We start from the raw sequence: 19,535 nt of genomic DNA, 5'->3' as shown, positions 1-19,535 counted from the left end.
AGGACGCCTTGAGGAGTCTACCTACTAAGGCTGATATGATTGAAATAATTGAGGTGGCAACAAGGGGCATACGCGAAGACCTCTCTGAAATTAAATCTGACATGCGTCAGATTGGCGACCGCGTGGCCACCTTGGAGGGTGAAAACTCGACCGTTTGTGCTGCGGTGGATAAACTAGCCTCACAGCTTTCGGAACAACACGACACAATCGTTACTCTTTCGAGGAAGTTGGAAGATATTGACAATAGAGGTCGCCGCAATAATCTCCGAGTTCGGGGTGTCCCTGAAACGGTCTCCCCTTCGGAAATCCCAGCTACGCTACAAGCGATATTTAACTCCATCCTGAATCGACCGGCGGAGACGCCTATTAAGTTTGACAGAGCTCATCGTGCTCTGCGAGCTAAAGGTAATGATTCTCAACCACCACGAGACATCATCTGCAGACTACATCACTTTCCACTGAAGGAATCGATTCTTCGTAGTTGCAGGTCTCAGACCTCCATTATCTGGGACACTCACACTATCCTGGTTTTTCCTGATTTGTCGCCTACAACCCTAAATACCAGGCGTTTGTTAAAGCCGATTACTTTGGCTTTGAGAGAGGCGGCTATCCCTTATCAGTGGGGCTTTCCGTTTGCCTTAATAGCCCGTAAGGGCAAGGATTCCTTCTCAATCCGCCAAGCATCGGATATACCTTCTTTTCTGACGGACCTGGGCCTGCCGCACATTGATGTCCCCGATTGGGAGCCACCGTTTTCCCGCCTGGAACGTCTCCATGACCCTGCGAACGACTGGTCACCTAAGCAACAACGTCGGAAGCGGCAGAAGATACCAGGTTCGTCCGCTCCTTGACCTGGCTTCCCGGACTTTTTGTTCTTGGACGTCCTGCGCTTTCATCTAGCCATCTCGGATTCCTGATTCGGGCTTTACAAGCTTCTAAGTGCTCTATGCTCACGTTTTTTTTCGTTGTGTTCTCCATCTGCCGGGCTCGTTACACTCTGTCCCGCTGGGAATATGCAGGACGGCTTCTCCACTTACCTATTTGGTCTGCACAGTTTATGTTGCCTACACGATGACCATCTTCGCTCGCTTTCGGACCTTCCTTGTCTTCCTGCACCCGGTTTGTAAGTACCGGGCCTCAACGTTTCTGCACCTCTTTGGGTGGCTACTTTACTTGAACTCTTTCTGAACACCGGTCACCTGTCTGATTTGTTCGCTTCTCGTTGCGGTTGTCTGCATATCTCTGACAGCCTTGGGACACTGGTTCCGTTTTGTATTTTCCTCACACTTGCCTGTCATTGTGTGCATTTCATCGTTTCGGCTATGCTCTCTCACTTATCTGATTCTATTGTGTTTATTCCTTTGTATAGCTATGGGTTCATAGATACGATACCCTCGGTATTGGGTTGTTCTCCGGGTTCGTCTGCGTTTCGGCACTTTTTTTATTTTACTTATTATATATTTTTTTTATTTATTTTCCGCGCTCTCGTTCGGGCACGTTACATATGTGATGTCCTTTGCCTGATATACATGTTTGACTTTCCGATCTCGTCTTTTCCTTTTTTGTTTTGTTTTTTTTTGCTGCGTCCGTACATTACATTTCGTTTTATATCCATCACCGGGGCGGGGGAGGCTTGTGTGGACATTGCAACCTTCTTGTCTACCCTGTCTCCTCTCTTTCGCACCTACCCCTACAGGAGCCTGCCGACCCTGGCTGTACTCGGTCAGTGGTCTGGGCCTTGGACCTCTTGTGTGGTCCGCTGGCTCACAATTCGATGCTTCGGCATCCTTGTAGCATCTTGTTTTTTGATGTTACTTCAGGTTACTTTGGTTTTTTTTCTTTCTGCCTTTGTTGTTTATTTTCGTTTATTTTCGTTTGTGGCGGTGGCGTGCTGGTTTTCTCTACGACTATGTTATGGCGGGCCGGGTTAAATTTACAACAATAAATGTACGGGGCCTTAACAAGCCCCAACAGCGCTCAAAATTATTGTATATTTTACACACCATGAAATCGCATGTCGTATTTGTTCAGGAAACCCATTTTTTGGCGTCCAGAGAGTTTCGATTGATTAATAAGCATTTTCACACTGTTTACCTGGCTAGCTCCCCGGACTCTAAGTCTAAAGGTGTTGCCATTATGATACACAAACTGGTTCCCTTTCAATTTCTCGATATTTGGAGAGATCCTGAGGGTAGGGGTCTATTCCTTAAGGGTTATATTGGCCTTCAGAAGGTCACTTTGGCGAATGTTTATGCGCCTAACCGTGATCAGCCCCAGTTTTTAGTGCGTCTTTTATCTCGTCTCGCTGATTACCAGGAGGGCCTGACAGTCTTTGGCGGAGACCTCAATATGACTCTAGACCCCGCCAGGGATTGTTCCTCTGGGAGATCTCATATCCCTTTTACGCGTATCAAAAAGGTCAAACGTTTACTTCATTCCACTCAACTTACGGACGCTTGGAGGGCTCTCCATGTCTCAGATCTAGATTTTACGTATTACTCTCATGTTCATAACCGATATACTAGAATTGATGCTCTTTTTATTTCTCATTATCATTTGCCTCTACTTCGGTCATCGGCAATCGATATTCAGGTCATGAGTGATCATGCCCCGGTACATGTGGTTTTGGAATTCCCCCAGGCTCCCAGTAAACTTTGGAGTTGGCGTTTGAATGAAAATCTTTTGAACGACCCTGCTGGTGTGGAGGATCTTTCCTCCCACCTTTCTAATTACTTTATGGAAAATAGTACCCCTGATGTTCCTATCCCCATTGTGTGGGAAGCACATAAACCAGTTATTAGGGGGCACCTAATCAAAATGGGGGCTCAGCGAAAACGTATAGCGTTTGGGAAAATTGTCGAGGTTTCTCGGGCCATTTCCACGCTGGAACAGCGACATAAGGCGACCCCTCTCCCGGGTATTCAAACACAATTGGATGCTCTCCGCACGCAGCTGGCGGCTCTTCTTGATTCCAAATGTAAACGAAATTTCATGTTGACTAAATCGCATTTTTTTGAATTCGGCAATAAGCCAGGCAAATCGTTAGCTCGGGCCCTCCGCACTAAGAGGGCATCTTCATTTATCCCGAAAATACGTGATGCCCAAGGTAATTTGCATTTTCTTTCGGACAAAATTGCGGATTGCTTTCGGGAATATTATGGCAAATTGTATAATTTACCCCATGATCCTGGCCAACAGGTCCCCGGTTTAGATCCGGTGGACACATACTTGTCCAAATTCTTACAAGCTAAATTACGCATGGAGGACATGGTGTCCCTAGAGGTCCCTATTAGTCGGGATGAGGTGGAGGAGGTGATCAAGGCCATGCCACAGGGTAAAAGCCCTGGTCCGGATGGCTTCACTTCCATGTATTATCGTAAGTTTCTCCCGACCTTGGGTCCTCAGATGGTTAAGTTTTTTAACGCTTTGGCTGCCGGTTCCCCTTTAGACCCCCGTGCTAATTTAGCCCACATCGCTGTTATCCCCAAGCCCGGAAAGGATGCTGAATTATGTGAAAGCTACCGTCCCATTTCACTTATCAATACTGATTTGAAAATTCTCGCAAAAATTTTGGCCCTTCGTCTCCAGCCTTTCCTTCCCTCACTCGTACATCCTGATCAGGTTGGTTTTGTGCCTGGCAGGGAAGCCCGGGATAACACCATCAGGGCTCTGAATTTGGTTACAATGGCGAACCTCTCCAGATCCCCCTTTTTGTTGGTGTCAATGGACGCTGAAAAAGCGTTTGACAGGGTGGCCTGGCGTTATATGTTTAAGGTCCTTCGTGCTCTGGGTTTGGGCCCGAACTTCATTCAATTAATTCGGTCCCTTTATACTGGTCCTTCTGCCCAGGTCAAGGTCAATGGTTCTCTCTCCTCGCCGGTCACCCTGTCGAACGGCACAAGGGATGCCCTCTTTCCCCCCTTCTTTTTATTTTAGCTTTGGAACCGCTTGCAAATGCCATCAGAGCCAATTTGAATATTAAAGGGACGGTGGTTGGGGACACTCCACACAAACTTGCTGTTTACGCAGATGATATGCTGTGTATGGTGGAGGATCCGTTCGCATCTTTATCCCATATTGTATCCGAGCTAGATTGCTTTGGCCGTATCTCTAATTATAAGATCAATCTCCAGAAATCGGAGATTCTGGGTATTAATATTGCGACCCCTCTGCGGAATCGTATTACTGGTGCTTTCCCCTTTCGATGGTGTGACTCCTCCCTGCGTTATTTGGGGTTACAACTCTCATCTGACACCTCTAGGTTGGCGGCTTTGAATTACTTTCCCCTCCTCGCCCAGATCAGAGCGGACCTCAAAAAATGGTCGTTCCCGCACATTTCCTGGTTTGGGAGGATAGGGGTTGTTAAGATGAATATTTTACCCAGGTTTCTTTACCCCCTACAATCCTTGCCTATATTCCTTCCCAGGTCCTTCTTTCGATCCTGTCATAGGGCCTTTGTACATTACGTTTGGGGCGGTAGACCGTCCAGGTTGGCGTTTGCCCATATGATCCGACCCCGCCTTGGCGGGGGTATGGGGGTCCCAAACATCGAATTATATTGGCAGGCGTCTCACATGCGTCGGGTTTTGGAATGGACCAGAGATGTGCCGAAGCAGTGGGTTCAGACTGAACAACTGTTTTTTTCTCGCCCCATTTCCGTATTTCCATGGTTGGCAGATTCACATAGGCGCTCAATCTTTGGGGGCCATCCCTCTATTTCTCCCACCCTCAAGGTTCTTCGTAGAGTTTTGCGCAAGGGCTTTCTTACATCCTTTCCTTGCCCACTTCTCCCTCTGGTTGATAACCCAGATTTTCCGCCGGGGTTGGAACGTGGCCGGTTGCAGGTTCTTGCTCCCCCTGATATAACCATTGTGAGAGCATTCCATGTGTTGCACCATAATTCTCTGAAACCTCTCGCTGAATTGGCTCATACCCCATCGGTCCCTTTCCAGACTCGCTTTCTATATCATCAACTTAGCCATTTTTTTTCTGTTTCTGATGTCCTTCAGCAGGTTGGCAGGCCCCTTACGCCGTTCGAGGAATTATGTAGTGGTACTCCCGGCCCCTCTCATCTCCTTTCTAGGATTTACGCTCTCCTCCTACAACAAGTTTCGGGTACTAAACCCTTTTACATGGGCCTTTGGGAAAGAGATCTGGGGGTTGTTTTGGAACCGGCGGACTGGGATAAGGTGCTATTGATTATACATAAGGGGTCCCTCTCGAGTGCGATTCAGGAATCGGCTTTTAAACTCCTCATTCGATGGTATAAGGTTCCAGCGGAGCTACATCATTATCTCCCTCAGGTCCCACCGACATGTTGGAGATGTGGCGCCGATCTGGGTACCTACCTCCACATATGGTGGACGTGCCCGTTGGTGCGCCCGTTCTGGGATGTGATAACGGCTGTGATTCGCATTGTAGACGACCCTCTTTTCGCCCCGTCGCCAGAGGCGATCCTTTTATATCATAATTCGCTTTCATATGGGAAATACAAACGCTCTTTGTCTTTTTTAATCTTAAGTGCAGCCAAATCGGTTATCCCTAAATTTTGGAAACAGACAGTGTCCCCGCCTATCGCGGTCTGGCTTGCCAGGATGTCCCTGATATGCCAGATGGAAGACTTAATTCTGTCCTCTAAAGGCCTCGCACATAAACACGAATTGAAATGGTACCCATGGCATCAATTTCTCTCCTCTCCCTCGGCCTCCACGGTGCTGGGCTCTTGTTAGTTCTCTCTTTCGTGATGTGTCTTATGTTTTATGTTTCACGCTGGAGTACTAGCCTTGTGTTATGGGTCGGAGCCGCCTCCGATCCTCTATTATCTCCTTAAATGCAGTGGGTTTTCGTCGTCTCGCCACTTTCGCCTTGATTTTCCTTTTGGTTTTTCTTTTTGTTTTTTTTTTTTTGTTTATTTTGTTAGGATACCATCCTGACTGTTTTTGTTATGCTCATTGTTTCTCCGTCTCATTATTATCTCATAGTCTGTGATTATATGCGGTTCTTTTGTGCTGCCGTGCAGATCTGTCATCCTATATTGCACTACTACTATTGTCAACTTGATTCCGTATGACTGTTTTTCGTCATTTTGCAATATGGCTTGTCTACTATGTTGTCACAGATGTAGTGGTACCACTTGTGCCTTTCTTGTGACTGTATCTGCAATTACTGGATATGTACTGTATGCAAATACTTTTTCATGCCGTTTCTGTTTTCTACTATTGTTCAATAAACGGAGAATTGAAAAAAAAAAAAAAGAATACATACAATTATTTATAAAGATAAAATCTGTATCTCACCAGCACAAATCGGAGAAGCTTTTCGTACATTTTATGCAGAATTATATAATCTCCCTGACAATAGTCAATGGCCCAAGCAGAAATCTTAGATCTTCCTATAGAAGAAAATGAAGTGACTAAAATAATAATGCAACTAAAAAAGGGTAAATCCCCGGGCCCTGATGGATACATCTGTGATTTTTTTTAAACTTTAAGTACGTTACAAGCTTTTATATGTCCTATCTTGAAACCTGATAAATCTTCTTCGGACATTAAACATTATAGACCAATATCCTTGATAAATCTAGACACTTAAATATATTCTGCGATAATAGCAAATAGAATTAGACCTAATTTAGATGTATTAATACATAAAGACCAAACAGGCTTTATAAAATACAGATCATCTAAGGATAATATTAGGAAGATAATAGATATCTGTAATTACGCAAATATCACCCGGGGCTCTCTTTTATATATTATCTCATTAGAACCTTTTGCCTCTAGAATAAGATATAATTCCAACATTACAGGTATAAAAATTGGACAATTGGAAATAAAAATATCCCTTTATGCAGATGACATTTTGATTATTTTAGACAAACCCGATGTCGCGATCCCATTCTTATTACAAGAAATTTAATTATATGGTACTCTATCTAACTACCGTATTTGCTCGATTATAAGACAAGGTTTTTTTCAGAGCAAATGCTCTGAAAAATACCCCTCATCTTATAATCGGGGTCGTCTTATAATCAGACCTCAAATAGGTCTGACTATGAGACGACTAACATCCAGATCCCCCACAGCTGCATGGGACCTTGATCTTCCTGTATGTAGATGTCTACGAATCGCGTAGACATCTACATACTGCCCCGGCTGCATGACAGGGGAGACAGAAGCACCGGTAAGTTTGGGGGGGGGGGCAGGGGAGTGTTATATGAGGGGCATAAGGCATTCCTGTAGGCAGAGTGTTCTATGAAATGCCTTTTAACCCCCTTAATGCCACTCTGCCTCCAGAAATGCCTTTTTAACGCTCTATACGCCACTCTGCCTCCTGAAATGCCTTAAACCTCCCTATATGCCACTCTGCCCCATAAAATGCCTTTTAACCCCCTTAATGCCAGAGTGGCATACATGGGTATAAGGCATTTCTGGAGGCAGAGTGGCACATAGGAGGTCAAAAGGCATATCATGGGGCAGAGTGGCATATAGGGTTAAAAGGCATATCATGGGGCACAGTGGCATATAGGGGGTATAAGGCATTTCTGGGGCACATGTGCATAACTGGGGGGGCAGGTTGGAAAATAGAAGGAAATAAAACCAAAATATTTTTCTCAATCATAGCTTTTATTAAAAAAATAGTTTACATTAACATTTACTGGTAAAACTTTTATCCTATAGGGTCGTCTTATATTAAGGCTTTTTCTTTTTTTCCTAAATTAATATTCAGATTTGGGGTCGTCTTATAATCGAGCAAATACGGTATAAGTTAAATATGGGGAAATCACAGGCTATATGCATAGCAATGACAGACGAAGATACAAATTTAATAAAGTCTAGGTTTTAATTTTAGTGGCCAGATGCTGGTATAGACTACTTAGGAATAAAAATTCAGGCAGAAGGCATTAAGATAATGGAAAAAAATGGCCAGCTCCTTTTAAAACAGACCCAAGAGAAATTAAACAAGTGGAAAACTCTTCCTTTATCCTGGATGGGTAGAATCAATATTATAAAATCATATATATTACCAGCATGGCTATATAGATTTAGAACGATTCCGGATGATTTACCTAAAGATTGGATAAATGTAATACAATCAAAATTAATGAAATTTATATGGCGCGATAAACATCCTAGAATTCAAAAAAATACCTTGTTTCTACAAAGAAATCGAGGCGGACTGAGTCTCCCTAAAGTACTTAATTACTGGCAAAATATATACAAAATGCAATTATTACAGTCAAAGGAATCTGATTGGTATATAATTGAACAATCTATCTTCGGTCTGAAAGATTTAGAAATAGCTCTTTGGCTGCAGAAAAAAGAGTTAAAGACATATGTGGAAAATCTCAAAGGGACATCACTTAACTCAATGTTATCATTCTGGCAGCGTTTTAAGAAAAAAATTGGTTTTAATGATCTTATAACCAAGAAGGCCCCGATAGAGCTCCTAAATAAAAATATTCCAGATATAAGCCTTAATGAATGGAAACATATTGGGATAAATAGAACAGAGGAACTTATGGTAGGAAAAAAACTTAAAGACTTTTCCTTGCTGAATGCGAAATACGGCATCTCTAATAAAAAAAAATCATTATATAAGATTAAAGAATTATTTACATTATTCCCTTTTTGAGAGGAACAGAGATGAAAATAACGATTAAATTCATGAAAACATTTGATAATCAGATTAAACAGAAAGCCTTAAGACTTTGTACAGCCCTAATTTTGAAATTAGATGATCTCAAATCCCCACTGGTCTGGAAGAAATGGGAGAGAGATTTAAATATAGATGGTAATTCTCCCACAGAAGATAGATGGATAAAATCTTGGAATCAGGTTATGAAGAATATTCATTGCCTAAACTTACAAGAGATTTACTTTATAATAATTAACAGGTGGTATATGGTCCCATCAAGGCTTCATAAGATAAACCAAGTAAAACAAAATTTATGTTGGAGATGCCAAGAAGCCGAGGGTACTTGGATTCACATATGGTGGTCATGTATCAAAATAGTCGAATGTTGGGAAAAGATTTTTGACACTATATCACATTTAGCAGGGAAACGCCAAGATTGGAAGCTGATCTCGACAAAACAAAAAACTATAATAGATCATGTGATCCCAGCAACGTTAGTAGTTACTGCCAGGAACTGGAGGCAGAAAAAGATAATCTCTTGGAAACATGTTAAAAATCAGATTCTCAAACAGCAGAATGTGGAATATGGCTATTACAGAGCCAATTGACTCATGTACAAATATTGGGAAATATGGGGAAGATTTACCCTGTAATCATTCATAGTAGAGGAGATAGAGATCAACCCACTTCAGAAGAATATATATATGAATAATCTTATACCTGTTACCACATACCTTATATGTTGTGTGTAATACTGCCTTTGTTATTAGTATTTGTTAAAGTGTATATATGGATATTTTGTAACTATACTCACATTAAGAAGAGCCTTAAAAATTATTATATACAAAATAGAACTATAGTCATACAGCAATATACAAAATATCCCATATTGATGTAATTGTCTTGTAAATCGTCCTTTTATGTTTTTATGTATTATATTTAAACCGGTGTAGAAAGAATTACATACCGTATTGGCTCGGATATAGGCCGCCCCCGTATATAGGCCGCACCCTAAAAGTTTGGTGCTTTTTTAAAGAAAAAGTTTTTTTTCTTTAAAAAAGCACCAAAAAAAACATGCTGCCACTGTCCTCCCCCCCGAGATATGCTGCCACTGTCCTCCCTCCCCGAGATATGCTACCACTGTCCTCCCCCCCGAGATATGCTGCCGCTGTCCTCCCTCCCCGAGATATGCTGCCGCTGTCCTCCCTCCCCGCGATACGCTGCCGCTGTCCTCCCTCCCCGCGATCCGCTGCGCTCCCTCCCCGAGATCCGCTGCCCTCCCTCCCCGAGATCCGCTGCCCTCCCTCCCCGCGATACGCTGCCCTCCCTCCCCGCGATACGCTGCCGCTGTCCTCCCTCCCCGCGATACGCTGCCGCTGTCCTCCCTCCCCGCGATACGCTGCCGCTGTCCTCCTCTGCCCCCCCTCCTCGACTTACCGGAGCAGACTCCCGGGTGTCTTGCGGGGCCGGCGAGGGACATCTACGCAATACGCGTATGCAACTTCCGGTACCGTTACCGGAAGTTGCATTTGCGTATTGCGTAAATGTCTCCCGCCGGCCCCGCAAGACACCCGGGAGTCTGCTCCGGTAAGTCGGGGGTGGGCAGAGGTAAAACGCTTAGATAACCTCCCGTGCCGGCACCCCCCCCCGTGGGAAGTGCTGGCAGGGGAGGCTGTCTGAGCGTATCGGGGAGAAGGATGCAGGTCCCCTGCACCGCTGCGGGGGATCTGTATCTTAACCCCGCTGCCTGCCCGGCGCCCGGGACTGCATGTCCCGGGCGTCGGGCGCTAGACCCCGAATATAGGCCGCACCCCCACTTTAAAAACTTAAAGTGGGGGAAAAAAGTGCGGCCTATATTCGAGCCAATACGGTATATATTGTAATATAGCGATGGACGCCTGATTTAGAAGAACTTCCTAAGCTTAAACAGTGTCGCTTAAATGAATCCATAGTGAGGCATTCAGCGACACAAAAAACTGATCCCAGGACGCACTGTGACTGCTCCAAGAGATGGTGGAAGAGGCTCTCTCCAGAGATGCTCTGAAGAGGCTCTCTCCAGACTCAGGCTCAGGAACTGCATTCAACCAAGAAAGTCTATGGAACCCAGCTTACTAAGAATGTAACGATTTAGTAACATCCCCAAGATTTTTATGAGCAAGCCCTAAAGTTAGCGCTATATCAAATTGGTCATGTTCAAAGATATCTTAAAAATAAGACATCAGGACATACTGACCAGATGTCCAAATTCCCCCCAAAAATGCACACCTCGCAAAGGTACTTCACGAATAACCTGACAAACCCATGCATGGGTGATATCACCGTGCTCAGGAGATGTTGCTAAACACATATTACCAAGAGTGGTAAATTCATAACTAAAGTACAATGAGTGGGGGGGGGGGGGAAAGCACACACAAAAAAATACTACTGCAAACTTTTACACCAGCCTTCAAGTATATGAAGCAAATTGTTAGATAGAGGTAATTCTTTTTAAGAAGATGTGTGTTTACAAGGATATCGCCTCACAGGATATGTGCAAAAAAAACCATCCTATCAGTCTATGCCTCCATATAAAGGGTAGATGTCTCTTCCTGCCCCAGAAGCTGGAAACATTCTGGACTTTACTTGACTGTGGTAAAGCTTCAGGGTGCTACAAAGGACTCAAATGGATTTTCTACCATATATACATATATATATTTATTTAATTTTGTTTCTCTGAAGAAGGCTCTGTTTGTGCTATCCTTTTGCAAGTGTGACATTCAAACAAATGAAACTTTTTTCAGTAACACATCTGCTGAGGTCAAAAACAAAGTTGCTACATTCTTACAACACAAATCATCTTTCTGCCCTATGCTGTATACAACCACAAATGCATATCCATAACTTGATACACAAAACAAGAGTGTAGCGGATTACTGGCAAAATTAGTTACAGTTCTTTTTTTTTTTTTCTCTCAAAGTATATCACTGATGTATTCACACCCACAATACAAAGGGTTTTAGGTACATCCATGAGTCATTTTCTTTTGTTTCCACATATCTCTAGCTATCTCCAAAAATGTAATCTGCTTCCGGCACCTGCCTCTTAATGGGAACATTTACTAACCAGTCTTGTGGGGAATGCCAATACCAATGTAAAAGCTGCAAATTTGTTAAAAAAAATAAAGTAAATTAAGGTTTTGTGCAAACATTTGGAGTGATAGAAGACGTGATGAAAAATTTTATTTTTCCTTATATATCAGTCCTTATAAGATCAATAGTTTGTCAGAAGTGAAAGCTATTACAAATTAAGCTACCTGTAAGCAGTGATTGTTCAGACAGTATAACTCTTCAATTGTATCATGAAATGATATAAAACCCTATTGGTCTGAAACCCAGTTAAACAATCAAAAATATACACAGAATGGTAAAATATTATGTACAATGTCCCATTACACACACATAAATATATAGGCATTTTTCAATTAATAATCAATTCACAGACAATATTTAAAAAAAAAATGGGTCAAGCTTTGTTTTAAACTGATACATAATTGAATCATTGAATAATATACAGATTGCGACAATTTAAACATGACCAATTCTTCCAGTTCCATTTTCAAATTAATACACATTAAAATGCACAACCTTTGGCAAGTTAGCACTTTTATACTCATATATATTGTTCCTTTTAGTAAAATCCAAGTAACTGCATAATATGTGTTACTTATTCCATCATACCACAGCAGGTTATCCCACTGTGTTCTGGCATATTGTGATCTCTTTGCATACGCTTTCTTTATACACGTTGCATTTTGCTGTCAAGTACATGCCTTTATTTTCTTTAGTAGTTTGCCATCTTTTATAAAGTAAAATAACAGAAGAAGAAATATTCTTCAATGTGCCTATACTTTGAAATCTGTGTGCATTTTCTAGCAAATGTTAAACATCAGTTGGTAATATTTTTAATATATGCCCCACCTAAAAACCGCTTACAATTAGGTAAGGATAATACATATTTGTAATTTGTTAAAAGAACTGTCTAAAAATGTATTGCTGGTTTTTAATGCATGCTGAAGTCCATTTTCCATGCCCTCTACTCCATATACTTTACTGTATGTACATATTGATACTTTAGTTATTAGAGTTAGAAATATGATATTAAATATTTTTCATTTTTAAAGAAGACAATTAGTCAAGCTTTCCCCTATATGAAAAGTAAGGTTTGCACTATAGTTTTCTTAAACGTTTGAGTAAAATGAGGTGTTCCGACTTTTCAGAACTTCCTGTTGCCTTCTTTCTCCCTCAGCCGGTATTAGAAGCAGGCATATGCGCACATACTGTCGATGAGAGAAAGAAGACAGCAGCAAAAGAGTCTTTTACATTTAGGCTAGAGTGCATCAGTATATTACCAAGAACATGTTAAAGGGCTAGAAGACAATACATAGCATTTGAACATTCGTATTCCATTATATTACTGTCACTTTCAAGTGTTTCATTCAAGGTAGATCTGTAGCTAATAGTCTATCTAGTATAAAGGAATAATGGCAGGATTACCTCTGGGTCCAGTGTTCATCCTGATCTTGTTTAAGATTCAATCTGCATCCTTGTTGTATTCAATTGTGAGTCTAAATCTAACTGCATGATAAGTGTTATTCAGTATTAAAAAAGTATATTAAAAGCTTTGTACAGCATGCCCAAGACAGGAAAGGGCCTGGCTACTTTCCTCTCTTTACTTCCACTGCCAAACAGCTTGTCACCACCCTGCTACTGATGAATCACTGAATGATAATATGAACAACGAAAATTGCAGTCTTATCTTCTATTGCAGTCACTAGATTTATTTTCTGGTCTCGGGAAAAATTTCATGGAATCTCACAAGCTAATACAAGATAAATAATTTAAAATATATCCACCATGATTCATATAGTCTTTCTATAGATTCAATGAAGACCACAGATTCTCTCCTAAAAAAGCAACTGAAGAGATAAAAAAATAAAACAAGCTGTGAATGTTACTGCAGGACAATAGGTAATCAGTCTGTACTTATGTATTTTTATTTGTGACAGAATGACCTGTCATACAGGGGCCCAAGGTACTCAGAGATGGCTCCAGCCTGGCTGCCAAACAGGCAGGAACTCCATTGTTAAACTAATCCCATTAACAGGATGGCTACCAGGGGGATAATTCAGTAGCTAAAGGGGATTAAAGGTTGGGTGATCCCTGGGAGTTACTACAGCTCTCTTGGTGAACCCGTTACATTGGTGGCAGCGGCGGGATCCTCCTTGCAAACGTCCCAGCGGAGTACCAGCGAGTATACCAGCAGCAAGCCAAAGATGGTTCCAGCACTACAGGACGTGTTGGTGCACAGGAGAGTCGCAAGTTATATAAATGCCTGGATGGAGGCTCTCAGAGTAGACCAGGGTGTCCGGGGAATAGTCCTCCCATCCTCCAAGGAATGGTACGTGCTACAACTAGATTGGCGAATGCAGTACCTGGGAGAGCAGCCTCAAGAGAACTTGGTGGCTGAGTTGGAGAAGTTGCTTCCACTTGAAATGACTGTGGATTGTGGATACCGGGCCCTGTATTGGCAGGCCGTGCAGTGGTGTCCAGAGCTGAAGGATGATTACATGCCAGAGGGCGATGACTTTGGCGGCCCATCGAAATATCGGTGCGAGGAGATCCGGGAGTTCAGGGAAGGGATTCTCGCAGATGTGCCCTGTTACCTGCCTGACTTGTGGGCTGATTTCGATTATTTGGTTTACCAAGAATGGTTCCTGGAGCAGGCCTACCGAGAACGCTTTGACCGTGCTCAGCAGTGTGCCCCAGTGGATCCTGTGAGTATTGTGCCCCCACCAGAAGCACAAACATCCGAGCAGAGCGCAACTGGCCTCTGCCCACTCCCTTCCCTCACCCCAGACACTTTGCCCTATTCCCCGCAATATGGCCCAGAAACTGACCAAGAACCCCCCTGCATGTCCCAGCCAGATCCCCCAGCTGAACTGCTGGCTTCGAGGCAGAGCGCTGCTGGCCTCTGCTCACCCCTTCCACTTGTTCCCAAGCCTGACCGCAGTAACCAAGGAGGGTCCGGTCAGGCAGCCACAGAGTTGGTGGTGCCCCTGGATTTTACAAATGCAGCTGAAGCGCTGCCCTCGGGGCAGAGTGCCGCTGGCCTCTGCCCGCTTCCCTCTGTGACCCCAGCTCCCTTGGCTTTACCCCCCCCAATGTTGCCCAGAGGCAGTGATTTTTATGGATCCTGTATCCACAGAAGAAGTGTTGGCAATGGGAGAAAGGCAGATCGACATCTCTCCCCAGCAGATGGAGTATACAGGAGGGGATGCATGTGGCTTTCCTCCCCTCGCCGAGGATCATACAAACATTTGTACCATGCAGGTGGATTGGACTATGGTCGCCACCTGCAGTCCCCAGAGGTGCCGAGCAGTCAGCCCAGAACCCCATATGGAAGGGACCCCAGCCGCTCTGTTTTCTCCCCAGCGGCTGAGAGGACTCCAGGGAGAAGGCACATTTGGCCCTTCTACTGTCTACTTATTGGGTACACATAGCAGGGTTCCAAGGTGCGCATGCTGACTGGTGCTGGAAGTGATTCCGGGGACAAAAGGAGGATATATGTGGGTGATCTCTGGGAGTTACTACAGCTCTCTTGGGGAACCCGTTACAGTATTTATTAACCCCTTCATGACAATGGCTAATTTTATTTTCTGTACCCTTCAAGACAATGGCTTAATATTTCTGCGGTGTGCGTGTTTAGTTGTAATTTTCTTCTCTCTTTTTTAATGTACCTGCACAAGTCATATATTGTTTTTTTTCAGGACAACAAACGATTTCTTTAGATACCATTATTTAATGGGCGTATCATATCATATACTATTAGAAAAGTATAAAATATGAGGTGGGAAAAGGACTTTTTCTGACTTTCACTTGAAAAACCTTTTACTCATCTACAAAAGCTAATGTAAAAACCCATTAAACAGATCCTACTATTTGTCCTGACCCATTGTTTTTATAGTTTTTTTGCACATTATAGGGCAATAAGTACAAGTATCATATTGCTATTTTAAAACCATTTTTTTCATACTGCCCTCATGCCCTATTTGGGATCAGTGGAGTTGGTTGGGGGGCCCAGAGGGGACCATGGCCCCCCCTACATCATACTGTGCCCCTCCATGTGCCCCCCCAATCGAAACGCTGTTTTGTTTTTTTTGGCGCGGAGGAAGCGCTAGACGTGATGGAGAGAGAGAGGGGCGCCAAGAGGTCTCTCAAGTTTTCAGCAACCGCTCGGCGCCCCTCACTCTCCTCTGCGAGGCTTCTGTCTTCAGTGTCTTCGTTGCGGTGCCGGCCACCACAGGACGTCTGAAGGTAAGTGAACTACAAAGGGGGGAGAGGGAGAGGGTAGATAGTAAGAAGAAGGGGGAGAGGGGGTAGATATTGAGAAAAGGGGGGAAGAGGGATATATAGTGAGAAGGGGAAAGGGGGGAGATAGTGAGAAGGGGAGAGGGGTAGATAGTGAGAAAAGAGGGTAATAAGAATATTTAAATAAAGTCAGAATGAGTGACAGAATGAATGAATTAATTTGTGTATGAATTGTGTAAATGGGTTAGAGAATATTTGAATGAATGTGTGGAAGAATTGTGTGAATGAGTGAAAGAATTAATGAATTTGCGAGAGTGCATTAATAGATATGTGTAACTAAATTGTGTGAAAGAGTGAGAGAATAATTGTGTGAATTAGTGAGTCACTGTAAAAGCGTCTGTGTATTATAGATGTAATAATAATTGATTTTTGGAAAGGCCAAGATTGCACAGGGCAGGGTGTTTATGGGATAAAAGGTGGCACAGGTAGCATGCTTATGGGACAAAGATGGCACAGGGTGGGCTGTTTGGGGACAAAGATGTCATATGCTGGGCGGAAGTTGTCTACGCGAATCGCATAGAGCTCTACACGCTGCCCGGACTAAGCACTGGGGATTCAGAAGCACCGGTAAGTTGGGGGGGGGGGCATAACACAGGAGGATCCAGGTCCCCTGCATCTGAGTCTGAGTCAAACATATATGTTTGAAAACTAGACACCCCAAGGGATTTCAAAGGCTAATATTTTAACTCTTCCCATGCATCAATTCTTCCACCAGTCTTTGTCAAACTTTGTGGCGTTAATTATTATGCGTTTAGTTTTTTACACACATTTTACTTCACATATGAAATTACAGCTCCTTGTAAATGTCAGTGTCAAACACCTCAATGTGTGTTCAGCAACATCTCCTGAGCACAGTGATACCACCCATGCATGAGTTTGTCTGTGTCAGGGTGCTCACCCTTCCCCCGCTCCACTGCTTGCTTCTCTGTGTTGCAATTGAACCCCTCAGCTGAGTTTAACGAGCAGTCTGCATTCCTCTATTTCTTTGGTTACCTGCTAATAAACCAGCCCCTTTCCTTTCCTAGCTATTTAAGCTGCAAGGATTAGTACTTCTCTGAATGGTCTCTGACATCCAGCTCATTACTCTATGTTCTGCAGCTTATCTGTGTTTGAGTCTGGCTGACTTCCCACTCTAGTTCCTGATCTCTGTCTTTGTTCCTGTGTATGCTCATCGCCATATTATATATTTCAGGCACGTCAATTGTCTCCAGCAGGATGTTTTTCGGTGACGTGCCTGGCACGTCAATTGTCGTCAAGGGGTCAAAGAAAGAAACAACCAATACAAGTAAAAGAAACAGAAACCATAAACAGTGCTAATTGTGTGGAATAAAATAGTGTGGAAACCATACTAGAGCAATGCAGAAAAGGTGGAAAATATGGTTTGTAGAAAAAAACAGAAGAAAAGGAACAACACAGGTACACAATCCATTTTCAAAACTGAACCTCTTTTACCACACATTTACCCTCTGTCTATGCCTGCTCTCATATGTTTACATACAGTAAGTGCAAGTTCTCCCACTTAAAAAGATGAGAGAGGCCTGTAATTTTCTTTTTTTTTTTCCAATTCTCTGTTTATTGCACGTTTGGGAAAATAAACACAATACAGAGTGTCATATACAGAAATAACAATGAACATCCAGTACGGTTGGACATATGTCAAAATAACGCATTACACAGTGGTGAAGATACATGTAGAAACATAAACAGTGACATTATGGTAGACCAAAAGTGTCCACATCGGCGTACAAGCGAAATACGCAACGTGGTCAGAGTGAAGCTCGTACCACTGGCAACAGTAACATATGCAAATCAGACACACATCCATCGCACAAGGTACAACATCACCACTGAGAGACCTGGAGGGGAAAGGCGTAGGGCGGTAGCCGCCCCAGACGGGTAGATACCAGTAACAATATCGCAACGTAAAACTGAGAGGTAGCAGTCGAGGAAGCAATGAAATAATTAAACTCCCCTCTCTGTACTGGTGGTGCGTATGTGAGATGAATATTTAACGACACTTCACAGAGCGCATGAGCTAAATAAAGGACAGAAACATGGCCAAGTCAGGCTCTACAAAGGGTTAATCACGTCCGTCCCATAGGCGGAAATGGGACAGATCGCACAGGAGAAATAGTACCCGGCATGTACAATAAAACATATAACATATAACAAAGAAAATATAACATAACAAAAACGTCAGTCCCAGGGTCCAGGGATAGGTCCCGATAATCAGTAGCAATCAAATACACTGCACGAGAAAGCGTACAAGGGGAAACCCCCTGTTAAACCGCATGTGGCAAGGGACGAGAAGCAGACATCGCCTTATAACGAAACAGGAGGGGGGTTCCTGTCCAAGTTCGGCACGTATGTACGCCAGTGGAACCATTTAAGCTCAATTTTATGCCCAGCACCCTTGGCGGACCAAACCAGAACTTCCATTTGGTAAACAAATTCAACCTGGTTGACCCAAGCAGTAAATGTTGGGGGGTGGCTGACTTCCAGTGTCGAGGGATGATAGCATTAGCCGCGTTAATCAGATGGAATGTCAGAGAGTGTTTGTAACTCGTAAGTGGAGTATCAGTGTGGTGGAGGAGAACAGACTCGGGAGAACCCTGAAAATCGGGATTGGCTATGTCACATATGGCCTTTACGACCGCATCCCAGAAGGGCCTAATAACAGGGCACGACCACCAAATGTGTAGTAGGGAACCTGGATGGGTGCAACATCTCCAACAGGTAGGTGGCACTTGGGGTAAAAACCTTTGGAGATCCAAAGGGACCTTATACCATCTTGTAATTATCTTAAAGGATGTTTCCTGCATCCGGCTAGAGACCGAGCCCTTGTGTGTGATAGAAAGAATTTTCGTGCAGTCCTCCGAGGAGAAAGAACAGTTCAAGTCCCTCTCCCAGAGGCAAAAATAGTAGGGTTTAGCCAGCGGTTCTGGCGACAACAATAGCGTGTACAGTTTGGACAATAAACGGGGAGGTTCCTTCTGCTCGAGACAATACCGCTCCAGAGGCGTAAGCGGCCTATCAGCAAGCTGCAAGGCCCCAGAGGACAAGATAAAGTGCCTGAGTTGGTGGTAAAGAAACTGGAGTGAAAAAGTAAAAGAACCCTGACTAACTAACGCCCCCAAGGGTTTAATCTCGCGTCCACTAACTACATGGCATAAGCGAAGAAGGCGCACCTGAGGAGGTGAGAAGGCTTTCAAGCCGCCCAGGGAATGACCCGGCGGGAAGTCCGGGTTCCCCTCCAGAGGGAGCAATGGGCCAGGGAGCCCAGAAAGCAAGCCGTCCCTCAAAATAGTCCGAAAGACTCCCACGGTGGGAACAATGAGAGGGTGAGCAGAGTACAAAACACACCTCAATGGATCGTGGAACCATGGCAACGCACTAATTGGACATGTCAAAAAGGTTTCCTCCAACGATATCCATCTGCGGCGCAAATGGGCTGCCTTCCAGTAGAGTTCCAAGCTCGGGAGGCCCATGCCC

General features: G+C 43.7%; 1 protein-coding gene across 2 annotated transcripts in view; it reads right to left on the bottom strand.

Annotated features, from left to right (window-relative positions):
• The window catches only part of RIPOR1 (RHO family interacting cell polarization regulator 1), a 234,713-nt gene extending 221,409 nt beyond the window's left edge, over positions 1-13,304 (bottom strand). For both annotated transcript variants that reach the window (XM_053449343.1, XM_053449342.1), the window contains exon 1: positions 13,170-13,304. In XM_053449343.1, the coding sequence (XP_053305318.1) occupies positions 13,170-13,188 (19 nt within the window). In that variant the 5' untranslated portion in view covers positions 13,189-13,304. The remainder of the gene's footprint in view (positions 1-13,169) is intronic.
• Positions 13,305-19,535: the final 6,231 nt, after the last annotated feature.

This window comes from Spea bombifrons, chromosome 10 (genome assembly GCF_027358695.1).
Source record: "Spea bombifrons isolate aSpeBom1 chromosome 10, aSpeBom1.2.pri, whole genome shotgun sequence".
NCBI lineage: Eukaryota > Metazoa > Chordata > Amphibia > Anura > Pelobatidae > Spea > Spea bombifrons.
The sequence above is the reverse complement of the archived record's forward strand: the minus strand, read 5'-3'. Positions and strand labels throughout refer to the sequence as shown.